The sequence below is a fragment of the Cervus canadensis genome, chromosome 2, assembly GCF_019320065.1.
Source record: "Cervus canadensis isolate Bull #8, Minnesota chromosome 2, ASM1932006v1, whole genome shotgun sequence".
Lineage (NCBI taxonomy): Eukaryota > Metazoa > Chordata > Mammalia > Artiodactyla > Cervidae > Cervus > Cervus canadensis.
In genome coordinates, this window is record NC_057387.1 from 104,729,680 (window position 1) to 104,745,934 (window position 16,255).

The 16,255-nt window shown below is 41.1% G+C and overlaps 1 protein-coding gene across 5 annotated transcripts in view; it reads left to right on the forward strand.

Moving 5' to 3' along the window:
- Window positions 1-16,255, forward strand: part of KIAA0319L (KIAA0319 like) — a 94,175-nt gene that overhangs the window by 22,464 nt on the left and 55,456 nt on the right. For all 5 annotated transcript variants that reach the window (XM_043461936.1, XM_043461937.1, XM_043461935.1 and 2 more), the window contains exon 3: window positions 13,765-14,276. In XM_043461936.1, coding sequence (XP_043317871.1) covers window positions 13,765-14,276 — 512 coding nt within the window. The remainder of the gene's footprint in view (window positions 1-13,764; window positions 14,277-16,255) is intronic.

Sequence of the window (16,255 nt, forward strand, 5' to 3'; positions counted from 1 at the left end):
GCTCACTCACCTAGAGCCAGGCATCTTGGAGTGTGAAGTCAAGTGGGCCTTAGGAAGCATCATGAACAAAGCTAGTGGAGGTGATGGAATTCTAGCTGAGCTGTTTCAAATCCTAAAAGATGCTGTTTAAGTGCTGCACTTAACATGCCAGCAAATTTGGAAAACTCAGCAGTGGCCACAGGACTGGAAAAGGTCAGTTTTCATTCCAATCCGAAGAAGGGCGGTGCCAGAGAATGTTCACACTACTGCACAGTTGCGTTCATTTCACGTGCTAGCAAAGTAATACTCAAAGTCCTTTGAGCTAGGCTTCAACAGTATGTGAACGGAGAGCTTCCAGATGTACAAGCTCAATTTAGAAAAGGCAGAGGAACCAGAGATCAAAATGCCAACATCCTTTGGATCATAGATAAAGCTAGAGAATTACAGAAAAATATCTACTTCTGCTTCATTGATTACAGTAAAGCCTTTGACTGTGTGGATCACAACAAACTGTGGAAAATTCTTCAAGAGATGGGAATACCAGACCACCTTACCTGCCTCCTGAGAAACCTGTATGCAAGTCAAGAAGCAACAGTTAGAACCGGACATGGAACAAGAGCTAGGTTCAAAATTGGGAAAGGAGTATGTATAGTGTCACCCTGCTTGTTTAACTTAAATGCAGGGTACCTCATGTGAAATGCCAGACTGGATGAAGCACAAGCTGGAATCAAGATTGCAGGAGGAATATCAATAACTTCAGATATGCAGATGACATCACCCTTATGGCAGAAAGCGAAGAGGAATTAAAGAACCTCTTGTTGAAGGTGAAAGAGGAGAGTGAAAAAGCTGGCTTAAGACTCCGCATTCAAGAAACTAAGATCGTGGCATCCGGTCCTGTCACTTCATGGCAAATAGATGGGGAAACAATGGAAACAGTGACAGACTTTATTTTCTTGGGCCCCAAAATCACTGGAGACAGTGACTGCGACCATGAAAATAAAAGCCGTTTGTTCCTTGAAAGAAAAGCTATGACAAACCTAGATAGCATATTAAAAAGCAGACATTACTTTACCTCCAAAGGTCCATAAACCAAAGTCTATGGTTTTTCCAGTAGTCATGTACGATGTGAGAGCTGGAGAATAAAAAAGGCTGAGCACCAAAGAATTGATGCCTTTGAACTGTGGCTCTGGGGAAGTCGCTTGAGAGTCCCTTGGACTGCAATGAGATGATACCAGTCAATCCTAAAGGAAATCAACCCTGAATATTCATTGGAAGGACTGATGATGAAGCTGAAACTTCAGTACTTTGGCTACCTGATACGAAGAGCCGACTCATTGGGTAAGACTGTGATGCTAGGAAAGATTGAGGGCAGAAGGAGAAGGGGATGACAGAGGACAAGATGGTGGGATGGCATCATCGACTCAATGGACATGAGTTAGAGCGGACTTCAGGAAGTGGTGAAGGATAGGGGAGCCTGGTGTGCAGCTGCCCGTGGGGTTGCAGAGTCAGACATGACTGAGAGACTGGATAAGAAACACAGAGGTACTGGTGAAAACCCCAGCTCTTCAAGAGGGCAGAACGTTGAGGCAGACAAATGAATATGATCCAGTTAGAGAAATGCAGTGGTAGAGATATATGTAGGCTATGCAGAAGAGAGGAATCTTGGGTGAAGATTTCTAGGAAGACTTTCTGGAAGAAGTGGTGCCTGAGCTGAAATGAAGTGTAATACCAACAAAAGTAGTGGCAACTGATCATTACTGAGCTTTAATTACATGCCAGAAATTGTAAGTATTTTGCATAGCTTATCTGCTTTTATATTATAGCCGTGTTACCATTTCTGTTTTTACACATGAAACCAAGAAACTTGACCCAAGTTGACAGAGCTAGTAAGTTGACTGGTTTGGTATTAAAACTCAGGCAGTCTTATTTCAGAGACCAAAACCTTAAGAAGAATTGTGGGGTGGGGGTAAGAATATGGGTTAGATGGAACAAGGATATTGATCTTGATATGGGATTTTCTTCTGGTTATAAAATTTTTAACATAATTTTCTGAGGTTTCTGTATGAACATCCAGCCTTACCTTGGAGACTGGATGTATTTTATTAAACCAAGATTGAATGAGGGAGATTTTCATAATTCCTTTAGCCTGTGAAGTACAATAATAGGTAGGTTAAAAGAACATTTCTCCCCTCTTTTGCCTGTAAATTTTGCCCTCTTCTAAGGAGATGTTATGGTACTGTTTTTCTTCTCCGCAGTTTGCCACAATCTGGTACCTTTGAGGCTTCTTTATTGACAATCTTATAAAAGAGAATTTTCTCTTCTAAGTATTCTTAACTAGAGAAGTGATGAAAGGCTCAGGTTTTGTGATTGAGTCCTTGGAAGCTTGTTTTTCCTTCTAGCAGACTGTCCAGAGTTAATGTGAACAGTGGCTGAAAGGTGCCTGGTGGGCAGCTAGCTCCACGGAGAGTTTGTTTTTGATTAGAATGGTCTTTGGGAAAAATGGAAATGTTCCAGTTAAGGGAATGGAGTCAGAATATAGACACAAAGCCTATTGATTCTTCTTTAGCAGTAGTTTAGTTCCAGCAAATCACCTAAACCATGACATTTAACAAACTGTGCTCTTAACAAAGCTAGGCACACAGCAAAGGCAATGAATAGTAATTATTTTTCTTTGCTAAGGACTGCTTTGTGAAGCTACTGCTACCTTTCAGTTTAACTTGTACGAATTGAGGAAAAAAGTATCGGCCCTTTTGAAAAGGAAGAGAAAGGGCAGTGGTTATTACCCTGGCTTTTTGCAGACTTCACAATACCTGACTGTGCCCTTCAGAGGCTTTAGTTACCGCCTCTGCCTTGCTTCCTGAGTAAGTTAACCCCCTGCAGGAGAGAACTGGTGTGGAGAGTAACACGGGACCATTTCTGTGTGTGTTTGTTAGTGGGTGTGCAGGTGACAGACATGCTGACAGTCAAAAGGAAAGTGGAGGCTGCCCCCTGAGGTGGTTTGTTTTGAACAGTTCCTGTGAGTTGTTTCGGGGATTGATAATATGCCTGCTTGTCTCACTTTCACATGGCAGCCATATTGGCTGAGACCCACTGCTTCTGAGAGAATACATACTTCTGATGATAGATAGCTTCAGGAAGACAGGTGGTGTGAAGCCATAGTTCAGTCACTGCCTGAAGCCCCAGATTGAAAGCTTCTACCTTGCTGCTTGGTACTAGTTCATTGTAGGTATAGTTATCAAAGGAAAGCGTTGAATGGATTCTTGACCATATTATAAAATTGTGTGATTTCAAGAAAAGAATTTTAGTTTCAATGAATGTTAAAAGTAAGTGCAAATCTTACCTATAAAATATGCTAATTATGTATAGTTTTCCACAGAAACTTGGTTCCCCCTGTACCCCGCACCCCTTAGTTCCGTCTCTTTGCAACCCCATGGACAACCCCATACAGTCCATGGAATTCTCCAGGCTAGAGTACCGGAGTGGGTAGCCTTTCCCTTCTCCAGAGGATCTTCCCAACCCAGGAATCGAACCCACGTCTCCTGCATTGCAGGCAGATTCTTTACCAGCTGAGCCCCAAAGGAAGCCCCCTTAGTTCCCAGGAGAATTTATCAGCTGCTCTTTTTTTTTTTTCTCAAATAAAACCAGTGGGGCATTCTCTTTACTCCCATTCCTACCATCTCTGCCCTTCCATTGGGATGCTATTTAATAAATTTGGTTAAAGTATGAATTTTCAAATGACCTTAACAGTATGGTTCCTAAGATATCAGTATTCTGTCTTTACTTCCCTTCTTGGTTGCCAGCCAGCAGTTTCCAAGTTAGCTGGAGAAGTCAAGCTCGTTACCTGAGACTTAAGAATGCCGGAGGCAACAGCACTGTCTCTAAATATTTCCAGAGTTGTTCACAGCTTTCTAAAAGTATTTGATGAATTTCCTTCTGGCAATAATTCTTATATTCTGTAGACTTTTCTACTCTGCTGCTTGGAGTTATGAAACCTGGTCTAGATTTTGTGCCAGATTTATTAGAATTCTGTCTTTTGAGAGGTGGTAATGTTAAGTAAGCATTGTTACTTTCAGAGTTGGCTCTTGTGTGGACCCTCCGGGTAATTCCCATGAGAGCTGTGCAGTCTCTACTTTGTCATAACTTTAGAAAGAATAAAGTCATGGCTCTGTCTTCCTGTTTTCACCTTGGGTAGGCTTTCTGTGTACTCCTACCAACAGTGAGTTCTATCTAGACTTTCCCAAAGGGTTTTCAGTCTAAGGTTCTACCAACTGTAAGCCCTTTTCTGTAAGGATTTAATATTACTTTTGTTTAGGCCCTGGGAGCAGAGCCAGGCTATGGCGGCGTGGGCAGGAGAGGAACTGATCTAAAATTGGAGCTTATTTTCATCTTACCTTTTATCCAAGTTACTTCTAGAATCCAATATTGATGCTACCAATGCTTCCCTGCTTCCTCCCCTGATGAATCCTTTATCTCAAGAGTAACAATAATGAAAACAATGAAAATTAAATCTCAGAGAGGTTAAGTTACTTTTCAGAGGTTAAGAAAAATTAATAAATGATGAATCTAGAACTGAAACTAGAACCCTTGCCTTTTAACCATGTAAGATGATTAACCATCTTTTAACCATCTAAGAGGAAGAATTATGATCCACTGAATGAGTGAAAAAGAATTATTCTCCATCCCCCATGTTCGTTACTGAGCCCATAATAGAGTGACATTGAATAATATTTAATAAAAAAAAAAAGACCCTCAAATTCCCACTGAGTGAACATATGAACTAACAGATCAGAGTACCTCCTCTTCTTTCTGGGAACTATTGGGGTTAATTGTTTTAGCAACACTGTAGCCAGCTCACTTCCCCCAGAGCTTGCCTCTAATCAGTTCCTCCTGGTCACCATTGAAGATGTAAGTGCTTCTGACCATGTGGTCTCTCCCAGGTTCTATTCCTTTGAGCTGATACAGGGGATCAGTTTGTCAGATAAGACTCATAAGAATCAGAGACCTTACCTATTACTAAGTTTTAGTAATACTTTTAAGAGTACAGAAATCAAGGGGTGTAAGTGAAGCAGGGCGAGTCTGGAACATCCTCTATGGACCCGCACCAGGTTGCTCTTCCCTCATTGGACATATTCTCTCCAGCCCAGGATAGTGGATGAGATCTCTAACTGAGGCTTCTGGTCACCTCACAAAGCAGGGGGAGTGTTTGGATTATGAAACATTTCCCTTTTATACTACCAGATAATGTTATATAGCTTATGTGACATTCTTTGGGAAACCATAGAAGCAAAAGAAGGCCTTTGCAGGACAAACCAGTTTTGTATCCCCCTTACCCTGCCGCTTTTATCTCCTCCTCAAGATCTCAATTTAACCAGAGCTACGAGTGACAAGCAGGGAATTAGAATTTTTGCTACCTTCTCTTCAGCCTTGTAACCTCCACAAATCCTTAAATCCTCTCGACCATTTCCCTGGAGTCTCAATGCGTTTCTGTCTCCCCCATGTTCCATTGGTAAGACGCCCTCTGTTGCTCGCCTCCAAGCTTGCACTATTTTATACTAAGGATGGATAGGCAGCCGTCCTGTCATCAATTTCTTACCTTATTTTTCCATCTTCTTTTTTTCGCACTATGAAGTGCCTTAACTATTATGATTTGTGTGAATCTGACTTGACATTCCCACATAAATTCATGCTTTTCCAACTCACTGGCACTTAACCACCCCTCCCTTCCTAACTTTTTAACTGTGACAAGAAACCTTTGAGTTACCAAACCACCTCTACACTCTAGCTTGTTAGTCAGGACATCGGATAGAGAAGACGTTCTGAGATCTGGCTTTCTCTTGGAGAAATACATATTTCTCCCTCTGCCCTGCAGGCGGTGGTTGTTTATTCTCCCATTTCCCGTGTACCTCTGAGTTTGGAGGTGGAGCGGACTCCTCACAGTCACTTCTTGAACATTACTCCTCCACTTTCGTGTGAAAACTTCTTCTCTTTGAGATTTATAACACTTCTTACCCCTAATCATTACTCATCTGTACCACCTGTCATTCACCTTCTTTCATTTACTGTGGCATGTGGGCCTCATCTCTTTTCACAGTCTTGCCGTCAGCCTGGATGTCCTCAGTATGACCCTCTCAGTACCTGACTACCTGGTTTCTTAACCTGGCCACCTGACGGTTCATCTGTCTGTTCATTGTTTCAGTATTTCCTTCATGCATACGTGCATTTATTTATGCATTCATTCAAAAAGGGTTTTTGATCACCTGTTGTTGCTGTTCAGTTGCTGAGTCGTGTCCGACTCTTTGCGACCCCATGGACTGCACCACGCCAGGCTTCCCTGTCCTTCACCATCTCCCAGAGCTTGCTCAGACTCATGTCGATTGAGTTGGTGATGCCTTCCAAGCATCTTGTCCTCTCTGGTTCCCTTCTCCTCCTGCCCTCAATCTTTCCCAGCATCAGGGTCTTTTCCAGTGAGTCGACTCTTCGCATCAGGTGGCCAAAGTATTGGAGCTTCCTTTAGCTTCAGCATCAGTCCTTCCAGTGAATATTCAGGGTTGATTTCCTTTAGGATGGACTGGTTTGATCTCCTTGCAGTCCAAGGGAGTCTTGAGAGTCTTCTCCAATACCACAGTTTGAAAGCATCAATTCTTTGGTGCTCAGCCTTTTTTATTCTCCAGCTCTCACATCTGTACAAGACTACTGGAAAAACCATAGCTTTGACTATATGGACCTTTGGAGGCAAAGTAATGTCTGCTTTTTAATATGCTATCTAGGTTTGTCATACTTTTTCTTCCAAGGAACAAGCATCTTTTAATTTCATGGCTGCAGTCACTGTCCCCAGTGATTTTGGAGCCCAGGAACATAAAATCTTTCACTGTTTCCATTGTTTGCCCATCTGTATGCCATGAAGTGATGGGACCAGATGCCATGATCTTAGTTTTTTGAATGCTGAGTTTTAAGCCAGCTTTTTCACTCTCCTCTTTCACCTTCATCAAGAGGCTCTTTAATTCCTGTTCGCTTTCTGCCATAAGGATGATGTCATCTGCATATCTGAGGTTATTGCTATTTCTCCCGGCAATCTTGATTCTCGTTTGTGATTCATCCAGCCCAGCATTTTGCATGATGTACTCTGCATGTAAGTTAAATAATCAGGATGACAATATACAGCCTTGACACACTCCTTTCCCAATTTGGAACCAGTCTGTTGTTCCGTGTCTGGTTCTAACTGTTGCTTCTTGACCTGCATACAAGTTTCTCAGGAGGCAGGTAAGGTGGTCTGGTATTCCCATCTCTTTAAGAATTTTTCACAGTTTTTTCACCTAAAGTAATTTCCTGAGTCCTATGCTAGAATTGGAGATACAGTGGTGGGGGGTGGATGGTGGTAGGACGAATCCAGACATGGTCCTCTCATTCTGGAGCTTACAGAGAAGTTGGGGGGAAAGACATTGAACAGATGAAGACACAAATAAGTGTAACTTTATAAGTTTTATAATTACTTTGAGGGAAAGAGGCTACAGGGCCCAAAGGGTGTACTAGAGAGACTTGTCTTACCATGGGCGTATCTCTGAGGAAATGATGGTTGAACTGCGTCCTCATATGAGGAGTTAACTGGTTAAAGAAGGGAGGTGAGAAAATTCTGAGTAGAGGCGGCAGCATGTACAAAGCCGAGTTAGGAGAGAGAGGGTGGTCCATTTGAGGAGTGAGTGGAGGCTGGTGGGAGAACATGGTGAAGGAGAGGGAGAGCGTGATGCCAGGGGCCTACAAGGTAGGCAGGGTTCAGACCACATGAGATCTCTTTAGGTTATGTTAAGGATTTCGGTTCATTCAAAGGGAGTGCAGCCATTGAAAATTTTATTTACTATTTTTAAAATTTAATTTTCCAAATATAATACATATACATTGTATAAATTCTAAAGGTAATGATATTTAGTGAACAAACAAGTTTCTCAGGTACCTAGTTTCTCCTCCTAAAAGCCACCGTGCCAGTTTCTTGAATATTCTTCCAAAAATAGTCTATGCATATATATGTGTGTATACACACACACACACACATATAAACTCCCCCCCCACACACAGATTGTGGCATACTATACACACTGCTATACACCTTTCTTTCTCCACATAATGTTTTAATGTTTCCTGGATATCATTTCATATCACGACTATAGAGAGTGGCCTTATCCCAGCAACTGCATAAATCTAATTCAGTTTACTTAACAAGTTCTCTGTTGAGGGATGTGTAAGTTATTTCCAGTGTTTTTCATTCCAGATAACATACAATAACTATTTTGGTATCGTATCACATATTTGATAATATTTCTGATAAGTAAGCTCCAAAGTTAGCTACCTTTATTCTATAAGGACTGAATTTCTTTCCTTCATTGCACTTACATTCGTTTGCAGTTCTGCATTTTTTATTATGTCTATTTAATCACTGTCTCCCCCATCTAAATTATAAACTCCATCAAAGAAATGCCTAGCATGAAACAGATGCTCGATAATATTTGTTGAGGACTTCCCTGGTGGTCCAGTGGTTAAGACTCTGCACTTCCACTGCAGGGGGTGCGGGTTCAATCCCTAGTCAGGGAACTAAGATCCCGTATGCTGTGCAATGTGGCAAAGAAAAACCTAAAAAAGAAATTGTTGAAGAGATGAAGGAATAAGGAGGTAAGGATAATAGCTAGATGGGAAGTAAGGGTGCTTTTTTAGTTAAGCCTTTTATACCAGATAGAAATAATTTGCATCTCTATAAAAATCGAAGTCCTTTGAAACTTATCAGTCTCCTATTAGTTAACATCTAAATTTAGGCTCTATTCAGTAATAGTAATTCAAAAAAAGTATATTCTCATACACCTGGGGTTGGCAGACTTTCTTAAAGGGCCAAATAGTCAATATTTTAGGCTTTACTAATATTAAGATAACTCTGTTGCAGCTACTTAACTCTGCCATTAGAACAAAAGCAGCCATACATAATACATAAATAAATGAGTGTGAGTGACTATATTCCAGTGAAAGTTTATTTACAATAATAGGCAGCAGCTAGAGTTGGCCCTTGGACCATAGTTGGCTCTACTCGTTTAATGAATCAGTAATGATAACCCTGCTTTCATTCCTGATGTTGTCAATTTGTGACTTCTCTCTCTTTTTTTTCTGTTATCAGTCACACTAGAGCTTTACCAATTTTATTGACTTTTTAGACAATTAGATTAGTGTTTCATTGGTTTCTCTCTATTGTTTTTTGTTTGTTTTCTGTTTCATTGGTTACTCTTTATCTTTTCCTTTCTCTGCTTATTTGGATATAATTTACTCTTTTTTTTTTTTTCCTGTCTTTTATGATGAAAGCATAAGATCATTATTTTTCTCCCTGTTAAAGTTTGGCCTTTACTTTTCCATATCTTTTTGAATACATTTATCTACAAACAAAAAAGCTTCATTCTGAAGAATATAAATAAGACTATAACATATAGGTTTTCTGCAGCTTGCTAAAGGTATCATGGGTATATTTCTTCAGCTACATATGGAACTCGACCTCATTCTTTTCACTTGCTGTATAGTATTCTGCAGTAACTATATCTATATTAGGTTCTTCAAATATTTCACCAGTACAAACTATACTGAAATCCTCACAAGTGGGAAATTCTCCAGGATAGAAGTACACAGAATGTTTTTGTTAGATGTATAATTTATTGAATGTCTTCTCTTAATGCTCAGAAGGAATAAACTACTTCTATGTGATTTACCACATTAACTGCATTTCATGATTCTTTCTTTGTTATAAATTTTCCTATGTTGTTTAAGGGCTGAACTTTGGGGGAAAAGTCTTTCCACATTAATTTTGTTTTTAATTTTGTTTCTCTGGTATTGGTTCTCTGATGTCCAATAAGAATTGAACTCTTTCAATGGAATTTCCCACAGTCATTACATAAGTAGGGTTTATTCACTATGAGTCTTCTGATGTCCAGCAAAGGTTGTGTACCTGAAAGATTTTCCACATTTACTACAGTGATGGGGTTTCTCTCCTTTATGCATTCTTTGATGATTAATAAGAGTTGAATTGTTCCTAAAGATTTTCCCACACTGATTATACCAGTATGGTTTCTCTTCAGTATGGATTTTCTTATGTTCCAACAGAGTTAAGTTATCCCTGAAAACTTTCCCACCTTCATTACATATAAAAGGTCTTTCTCCACAATGTATTCTGTCATGATGAGTAAGGGCTACCTTCTGAGCATAGACATTCTCACAGTCTTTACATTAGTAAGGGTTTCTGACTGGTCTGAATTCTCTGTTGACTTAAAAGAATAGAGTTCTTTCTGAAAGCTTTTCCACGTTCATTGCATTTATAGGGTTTCTCTCTATAATGAATTCCCTATTGATTAATAATTGTTGAGTGCTTCTTTAAGAATTTCCCACATTCTGTACATCTATAAGGTTGTTTTCTTATGTGAATTTTATGATGATTAAAAGGAATGAACTGCTCATAATGTCTATCACACATTCTTTATGTTTATGAGATTTCTTTGTCAGTATAATATCTCTGGTATTTAATAAAGGAGAATTTATACTTGAAGACTTTGCTACATTATAGTACTCTTTCTCTGTGGAACTTCTGTGCTTCTACTTCAGACCTATATTGATTGTGACACTTTTGTTTGCCCTTTCAGAGCAGACCCTTCAGAAGTATTTATTTTGCTTTAGGTCTGACATCTTTGTTTCAAACCAGTACTCTTGGACTGCACAGGTACCTGGTGGAGCTTCTCATACTTTTATCCAGGGCTCTACCCCTTGCTCCAGTTGGGCTATTAATTTTAGCTTGAAAGAGAGAGAAGCCCCATAACAACAGATTCCTGTAGTTTTCCAGCATCATATATCCGTGTACATGTTCATCAAATAGCATCTGGGTATCTTCATTCAATCTAAGTAAAGGCCACAGTCACATTTGCAGATGTCAGTGATCCCTGGATCTATGCCCTTGGTAGTCTTGGAGCCATCTGGCTTCTGAAGTATTCTTCCAGGCAAGGGGAGAAAGTCATGCTTAGGCTGATAGTTCTGGAGATTAGAAATCCTAAATCAAGGTGTTGGCTGGGTTGCTTCCTTCTGAATCTTTGGGTAGAATCCTCCTTTAACTCTTCTTAGCTTTTGGTGGTCACTGTTAGTCCTTGACTTTTCTTGGCATGCAGCTATATCTTTTCCATCTCTGCTTCTATCATCACAATGCATTCGCCCTATGTGTCTTTCTAGATCATTGATTTTAGACTTTTCTTCTTTTCTAAAATAAGCATGTAAAGCTATAAATGCCCCTCTAAACATTGCTTTAACTGTATCCCACACATTTTAGTATGTTGTGTTTTCAGCTTCATTCAGTTCAAAATGCTTTCTAAACTTTCATGGTTTCAACCTACACTTGGTGTAAATTAGTATTACACCAAGGGGAACCACTATCCAGATGTCTGGAGCTCTTTCTCTGTGTAGCTCCTTCTTTCCGGTAGTTTCTAGCTACCACAGTCCCCGTGAACTCTTGTTTCGTCAACTGAGCAAGACCACCGTGCTCTGCTTAGGTTCTTCCCTGTCTCACAGTCTGCAGCATGCCTGGTCTGTAAACAGAAAGCCAAAGTGATCATAGGGCTCACCCTTGTTTATTTCCTTTCTCTGTGGGATCACAGTCCCAGATCACATTGTTGTTAAGTGCCCCAAACCAATTGTTTCACATATATTTTTTGTCTAGTTTTCTAGTTTCTCAACAGTAGGAAAGCAAATTCTATGGCAGTTTCTCCTTCAAGGACAGAAGTGGAGGTCACGGTACATTAAAAAAAATACTGGCTTATAGAAAAGTGCAAGTTATTTTTGTTTTTGTGGATCTTTTCACTGTATTAAATATGAGAGACTTTTTGTGAGAGGAATGATGGAAAGTTGATCTAAAGGTAACTGACAGTAGTTATTGATGTAACAATTTACTGATTTCAATAAACTCTGTGCACTCAGCTGTTACTGAGTCATACCATTGGTTATTGTGTGAGAAGGTAGATGAAGAAATGAGCGTTTCTATAGCTCTTAGTAGCATCATTTTTAAAATAGTTTCTATTTATTCACCTTTTCTTAAGGAAGTTCTTTTTTTTCTGGCCTCTAAGTTGCCTTGTCTGATGTGAGGTTGGTGCCCGTATTTCTTTTTTTAAAAGCACAGTGTGGTAGATTGGCTTCCATAGTGTTTGACTCCATAATCCACAAGCCTTCCTATTTTTCTCTTGTCTTTCAGTTGACTAGTATCCACACTTAGTGTTTCCTTTGAGTCACGATGGCTTTGGCGGATTATCCAGTTGTTGCTTTAGTCAGTCTAACACTTTTTCAGTTATGCATACATGCAGATGTCTTATCTGCATGTCTTATCAGCATCTTATCTGCATGTCTTATCTCCTCAGTGGTTTGATTCTATTACATATTTTCTATATGTAATTCTGCATTTTATGTTATAACTCCTGGCTGGGACTAGGGTGAAGAAAGAGGTACCTAGGGTGTGAAATTTAAGGAGACACTCAATCTCAAGGTGGGATAAGCCAACCCTGCACTTACGTGACTCTTAAGACTAAGCACTTCCTTAACACTTGTGCCCGGGGCATCTCCCTTGCCTCACCTAGTTCTGGCCCTGTATAATCTTGACTTCTTAGAGGTGGCTCAGATGGTAAAGAATCTGCCTTTACGAGATTCAAGTAGTGCAGGAGTACTTGAGGAATACTCCAGTGCAGGAGACCCACGTTCGATCCCTGTGTTGGGAAGATCCCCTGGAGAAGTGCGTGGGTACCCACCCCAGTATTCTTGCCTGGAGAATCCATGGACAAAGAAGCCTGGTCGGCTACAGTCCATGGGATTGCAGAGTCGGACACGACTGAGTGACTAATACACACATCACCCTGACCATAGTTGGTTACAGACACCTATATAACTAAGACCTTAAAATGAACTCTGTGTAAAAACTTTAGAACATGCTTTGGGATTTCTCTGGTGGTCCGGTGGCTAAGTCTCTGTGCTCCCAATGCAGGGGGCCCAGGTTTGATCCCTGGCCAGGGAACTAGATCCCACATACTGCAACTAAGACCCGGCGCAGCCAAATAAAAATAATTATTAAAAAAAAATGCTTTATCCAAGAAAACAGAAATGAGGTGATATTTCAGGAAAACCAATACCATGCCTGAAAAAATTCAGTGGCTCAAAAGTTTATCCATAAGCAACATTAGCCAGAATTTTGGACCATGTTATCTAGGTTAACCATGGCAGGTCACTGTTGTACTTCTCTTCCTTTATTTCTTATTATGACATAACTTCTCATTAGAAAGTTCATCTAGCAGAATAAAATTTTTGGTAAACTTGACTACTGCTCTGATTAATGCTGTGATGTGCAAAGCCACCTGACTATGACCAACTGCTGATTAGAAAATGGATGAACCTGCAGCCTGCAAGAGGTCAAGGGAACTCAGTTTGTGTTGCTGCCAGTTCAGTGGAGGGGGAGTGCTCCATTTCTGTTACATGAACTGGAGTTCTGTGTAAAAGGTCTACATGCAAGGGACTTATTGAGGAGGGGAGCCAGCAATAAGCATGGAGCAGTACTTCTACCAGCTAAAATATGCTGAGCCAAAAAATCTCTCTTTTGTGTCTTCTTTTCCACTTACCAGGCAGCTTTCCCACCCTCTTAAAAACCGGTCTTCAAAATAGCCTCCAATGTTGGTATTCAGGACTCTTTACAGAGCTGGAGTCTCTGCTTTTATTTCATTTTAAAATGTTTCCATTCTTTGTTTTTAGATGCCAAGGAGAGCAGGTGCCAGCGAGTGAAGACACAGTTTGGTTTTGGCCTGAGATCCAGGGGAGAAAATCACCTCCAGCTTCTAGAAGGAACCCCCTCTCTCCAGTCATGTTGGGCTGCCTGCTGCCAGGACTCTGCCTGTCATGCCTTTTGGTGGTTAGAGGGGATGTGCATCCAGGCAGACTGCAGCAGGCCCCAGAGCTGCCAGGCTTTTAGGACAGACTCTTCCAACTCAATGCTGGTGTTTCTCAAAAAATTCCAAATTGAAGATGATTTGGAATTTCTACCTGAAGATGATGTACCACATATTTTGGGGCTAGGTTGGAACAGAGCATCTTGGAGGAGGCAGAGCCCACCCAGAACTCCATTCAGACCCACTTCATCCAGTGACCAGTGGAGCTTAATCAGGAAGCTTCGGAAGAGAGAGAATCCCAGTGAAGAAGTAGCTGCAGTGACACAGCCTTCTAAAACGAATGAACTCGGTGATCTAAACAGCACTGGCTCTGCAGAGGTAAGCATATCATGAATAAGGAGCGGCTAGAAAACTAGTTTAATCTGCTTTTGCATTTGGCACACACGAGCTTCGAAGCCGTGCTTGTGGGCGGCGCTCACAGGCTGAGGAGTGTGTGTCCACAGCTGCTTGGTGTCAGCTTAGTCGGTGCTGCCCAGGTGTTCACGGGTGATTTGATCTTAGGGATGTGCACTCCATGCAGATCCGACCATTGTTTTGGTTTAAGCAGAAAGCTGCTCATTATCTTGTCTAAGCTGGTTCTTGGCTACAGGTAAGTACGTTTGTGTGGGTGTTAGTCTCCACCAGCGATTCTGCAGCATTTTCTGCCGGATTGCAAAACACTTGATTGATGCGGTTGCAGTCAAGTTCTCCTCCTCCTCCCCCATCTCCTGCTGGTAAACACTTTCCTTATGAGATAGTTTCTATTTCATTCTAAAGTAACCATCCTGGTACTGCATAAGACCTGGACCTGCTGGTCTGGGGAGTCGGATGTGGCCATTAGCCAAGAGGCCTTGGGTGAATTCTTACCAAGCTTTGTATGCTAAGGGAGATACTACCAGTAGAGTTTATTCTGCTTATTATGTTTCTTCATTGTTGATCTTCCTGGGCAAACGATTAAGAGGAATGACTCACCCTGTGCTCATTCTCCCTCAATTGCTGTGACTTATTTTTGTCTTTGTTTTGTCCTAGTTGTCTCTACCAAGTTAAAGCCAGAGTGGGGAGGCTACTACATGCCAGACACTGTGTGTGCTAATCACTGTGTTATGTCATTTTGTTTAATTTTCATAGCAATATTTCCAAGTATGTGTTATTAACCCCGTTTTCCTAGTGAGGAAACTGAGGTCCAAATAGGTTAAACAGTTTGATCATGCAGCTAATGAATAGCAGAACCTTTCAGTGCAATTTTAGAGCTACAGTATTAGGTTCAATTTGCTCATAAACATTTATGGACTTTTATTGTCAATGTCAGGCTTCCCTCATAGCTCAGTTGGTAAAGAATCTGCCTGCAATGCAGGAGACCCTGGTTCGATTCCTGGGTCTGGAAGATCCGCTGGAGAAGGGATAGGCTACCCACTCCAGTATTCTTGGGCTTCCCTGGTGGCTCAGCTGGTAAAGAATCTGCCTGCAATGCCGGAGACCTGGGTTCAATCCCTGGGTTGGGAAGATCCCCTGGAGAAGGGAAAGGCTACCCATTCTAGTATTCTAGCCTGGAAAATGCCATGGACTGTATAGTCCATGGAATCGCAAAGAGTCGGACACGACTGAGCGACTTTCACTTATTGTCAGTGTCAGGTACTTTCCTAAGCACTAGAGGTAAACAAGACATGATCTGTGCTCTCAGGAGTTTATAGTCTAGTGGAAACTCAGGCATGAAGATGGTGTTCACAATACTGTATAATTTTTTATTTTTTTTTAAAGAACCAGCTTTTAAAATTTTATTTTATTTTTTTGACTGTGCTGTGTCTTCATTGCGGCTCATGGGCTTTCTCTAGTTGCAGTGAGTGGGGGCTACTCTGTTTTTGTGGCATGGGGGCTTGTCATTGCAGTGGCTTCTCTTGTTGCAGAAGCATGGGTTCTAGGGCACATTTGGCTCAGTAGCTGTGGCCCACAGGCCTCGTTGCCCTGCGGCAGGTGGGATCGTCCCAGACCAGGGATTGAACCTGTGTCCCTGGCGTTGGCTGGTGGATTCCTAACCACTGGACCACTCGGGAAGTCCCCCAGTAGTGTGTAATTAGTGCATTAGTAGATTTATGTATTGGGTTGGCCAAAAAGTTTGTTTGGGTTTTTCTGTAACATCTTATGGAAAAACCCAAACGAACTTTTGGCTAACCCACTACTACACAATAGGAACACCAAAGAAGAAGTGATCCTCTGAGCAGGCAGGTGATGTGTATGTGCAGGGAAGAGTTTACAGAGATGTTTAATTTATTTCTTAATGGATGTGTAGAATTTCACTTGGGGTTTAAAAGTTAAAAAAA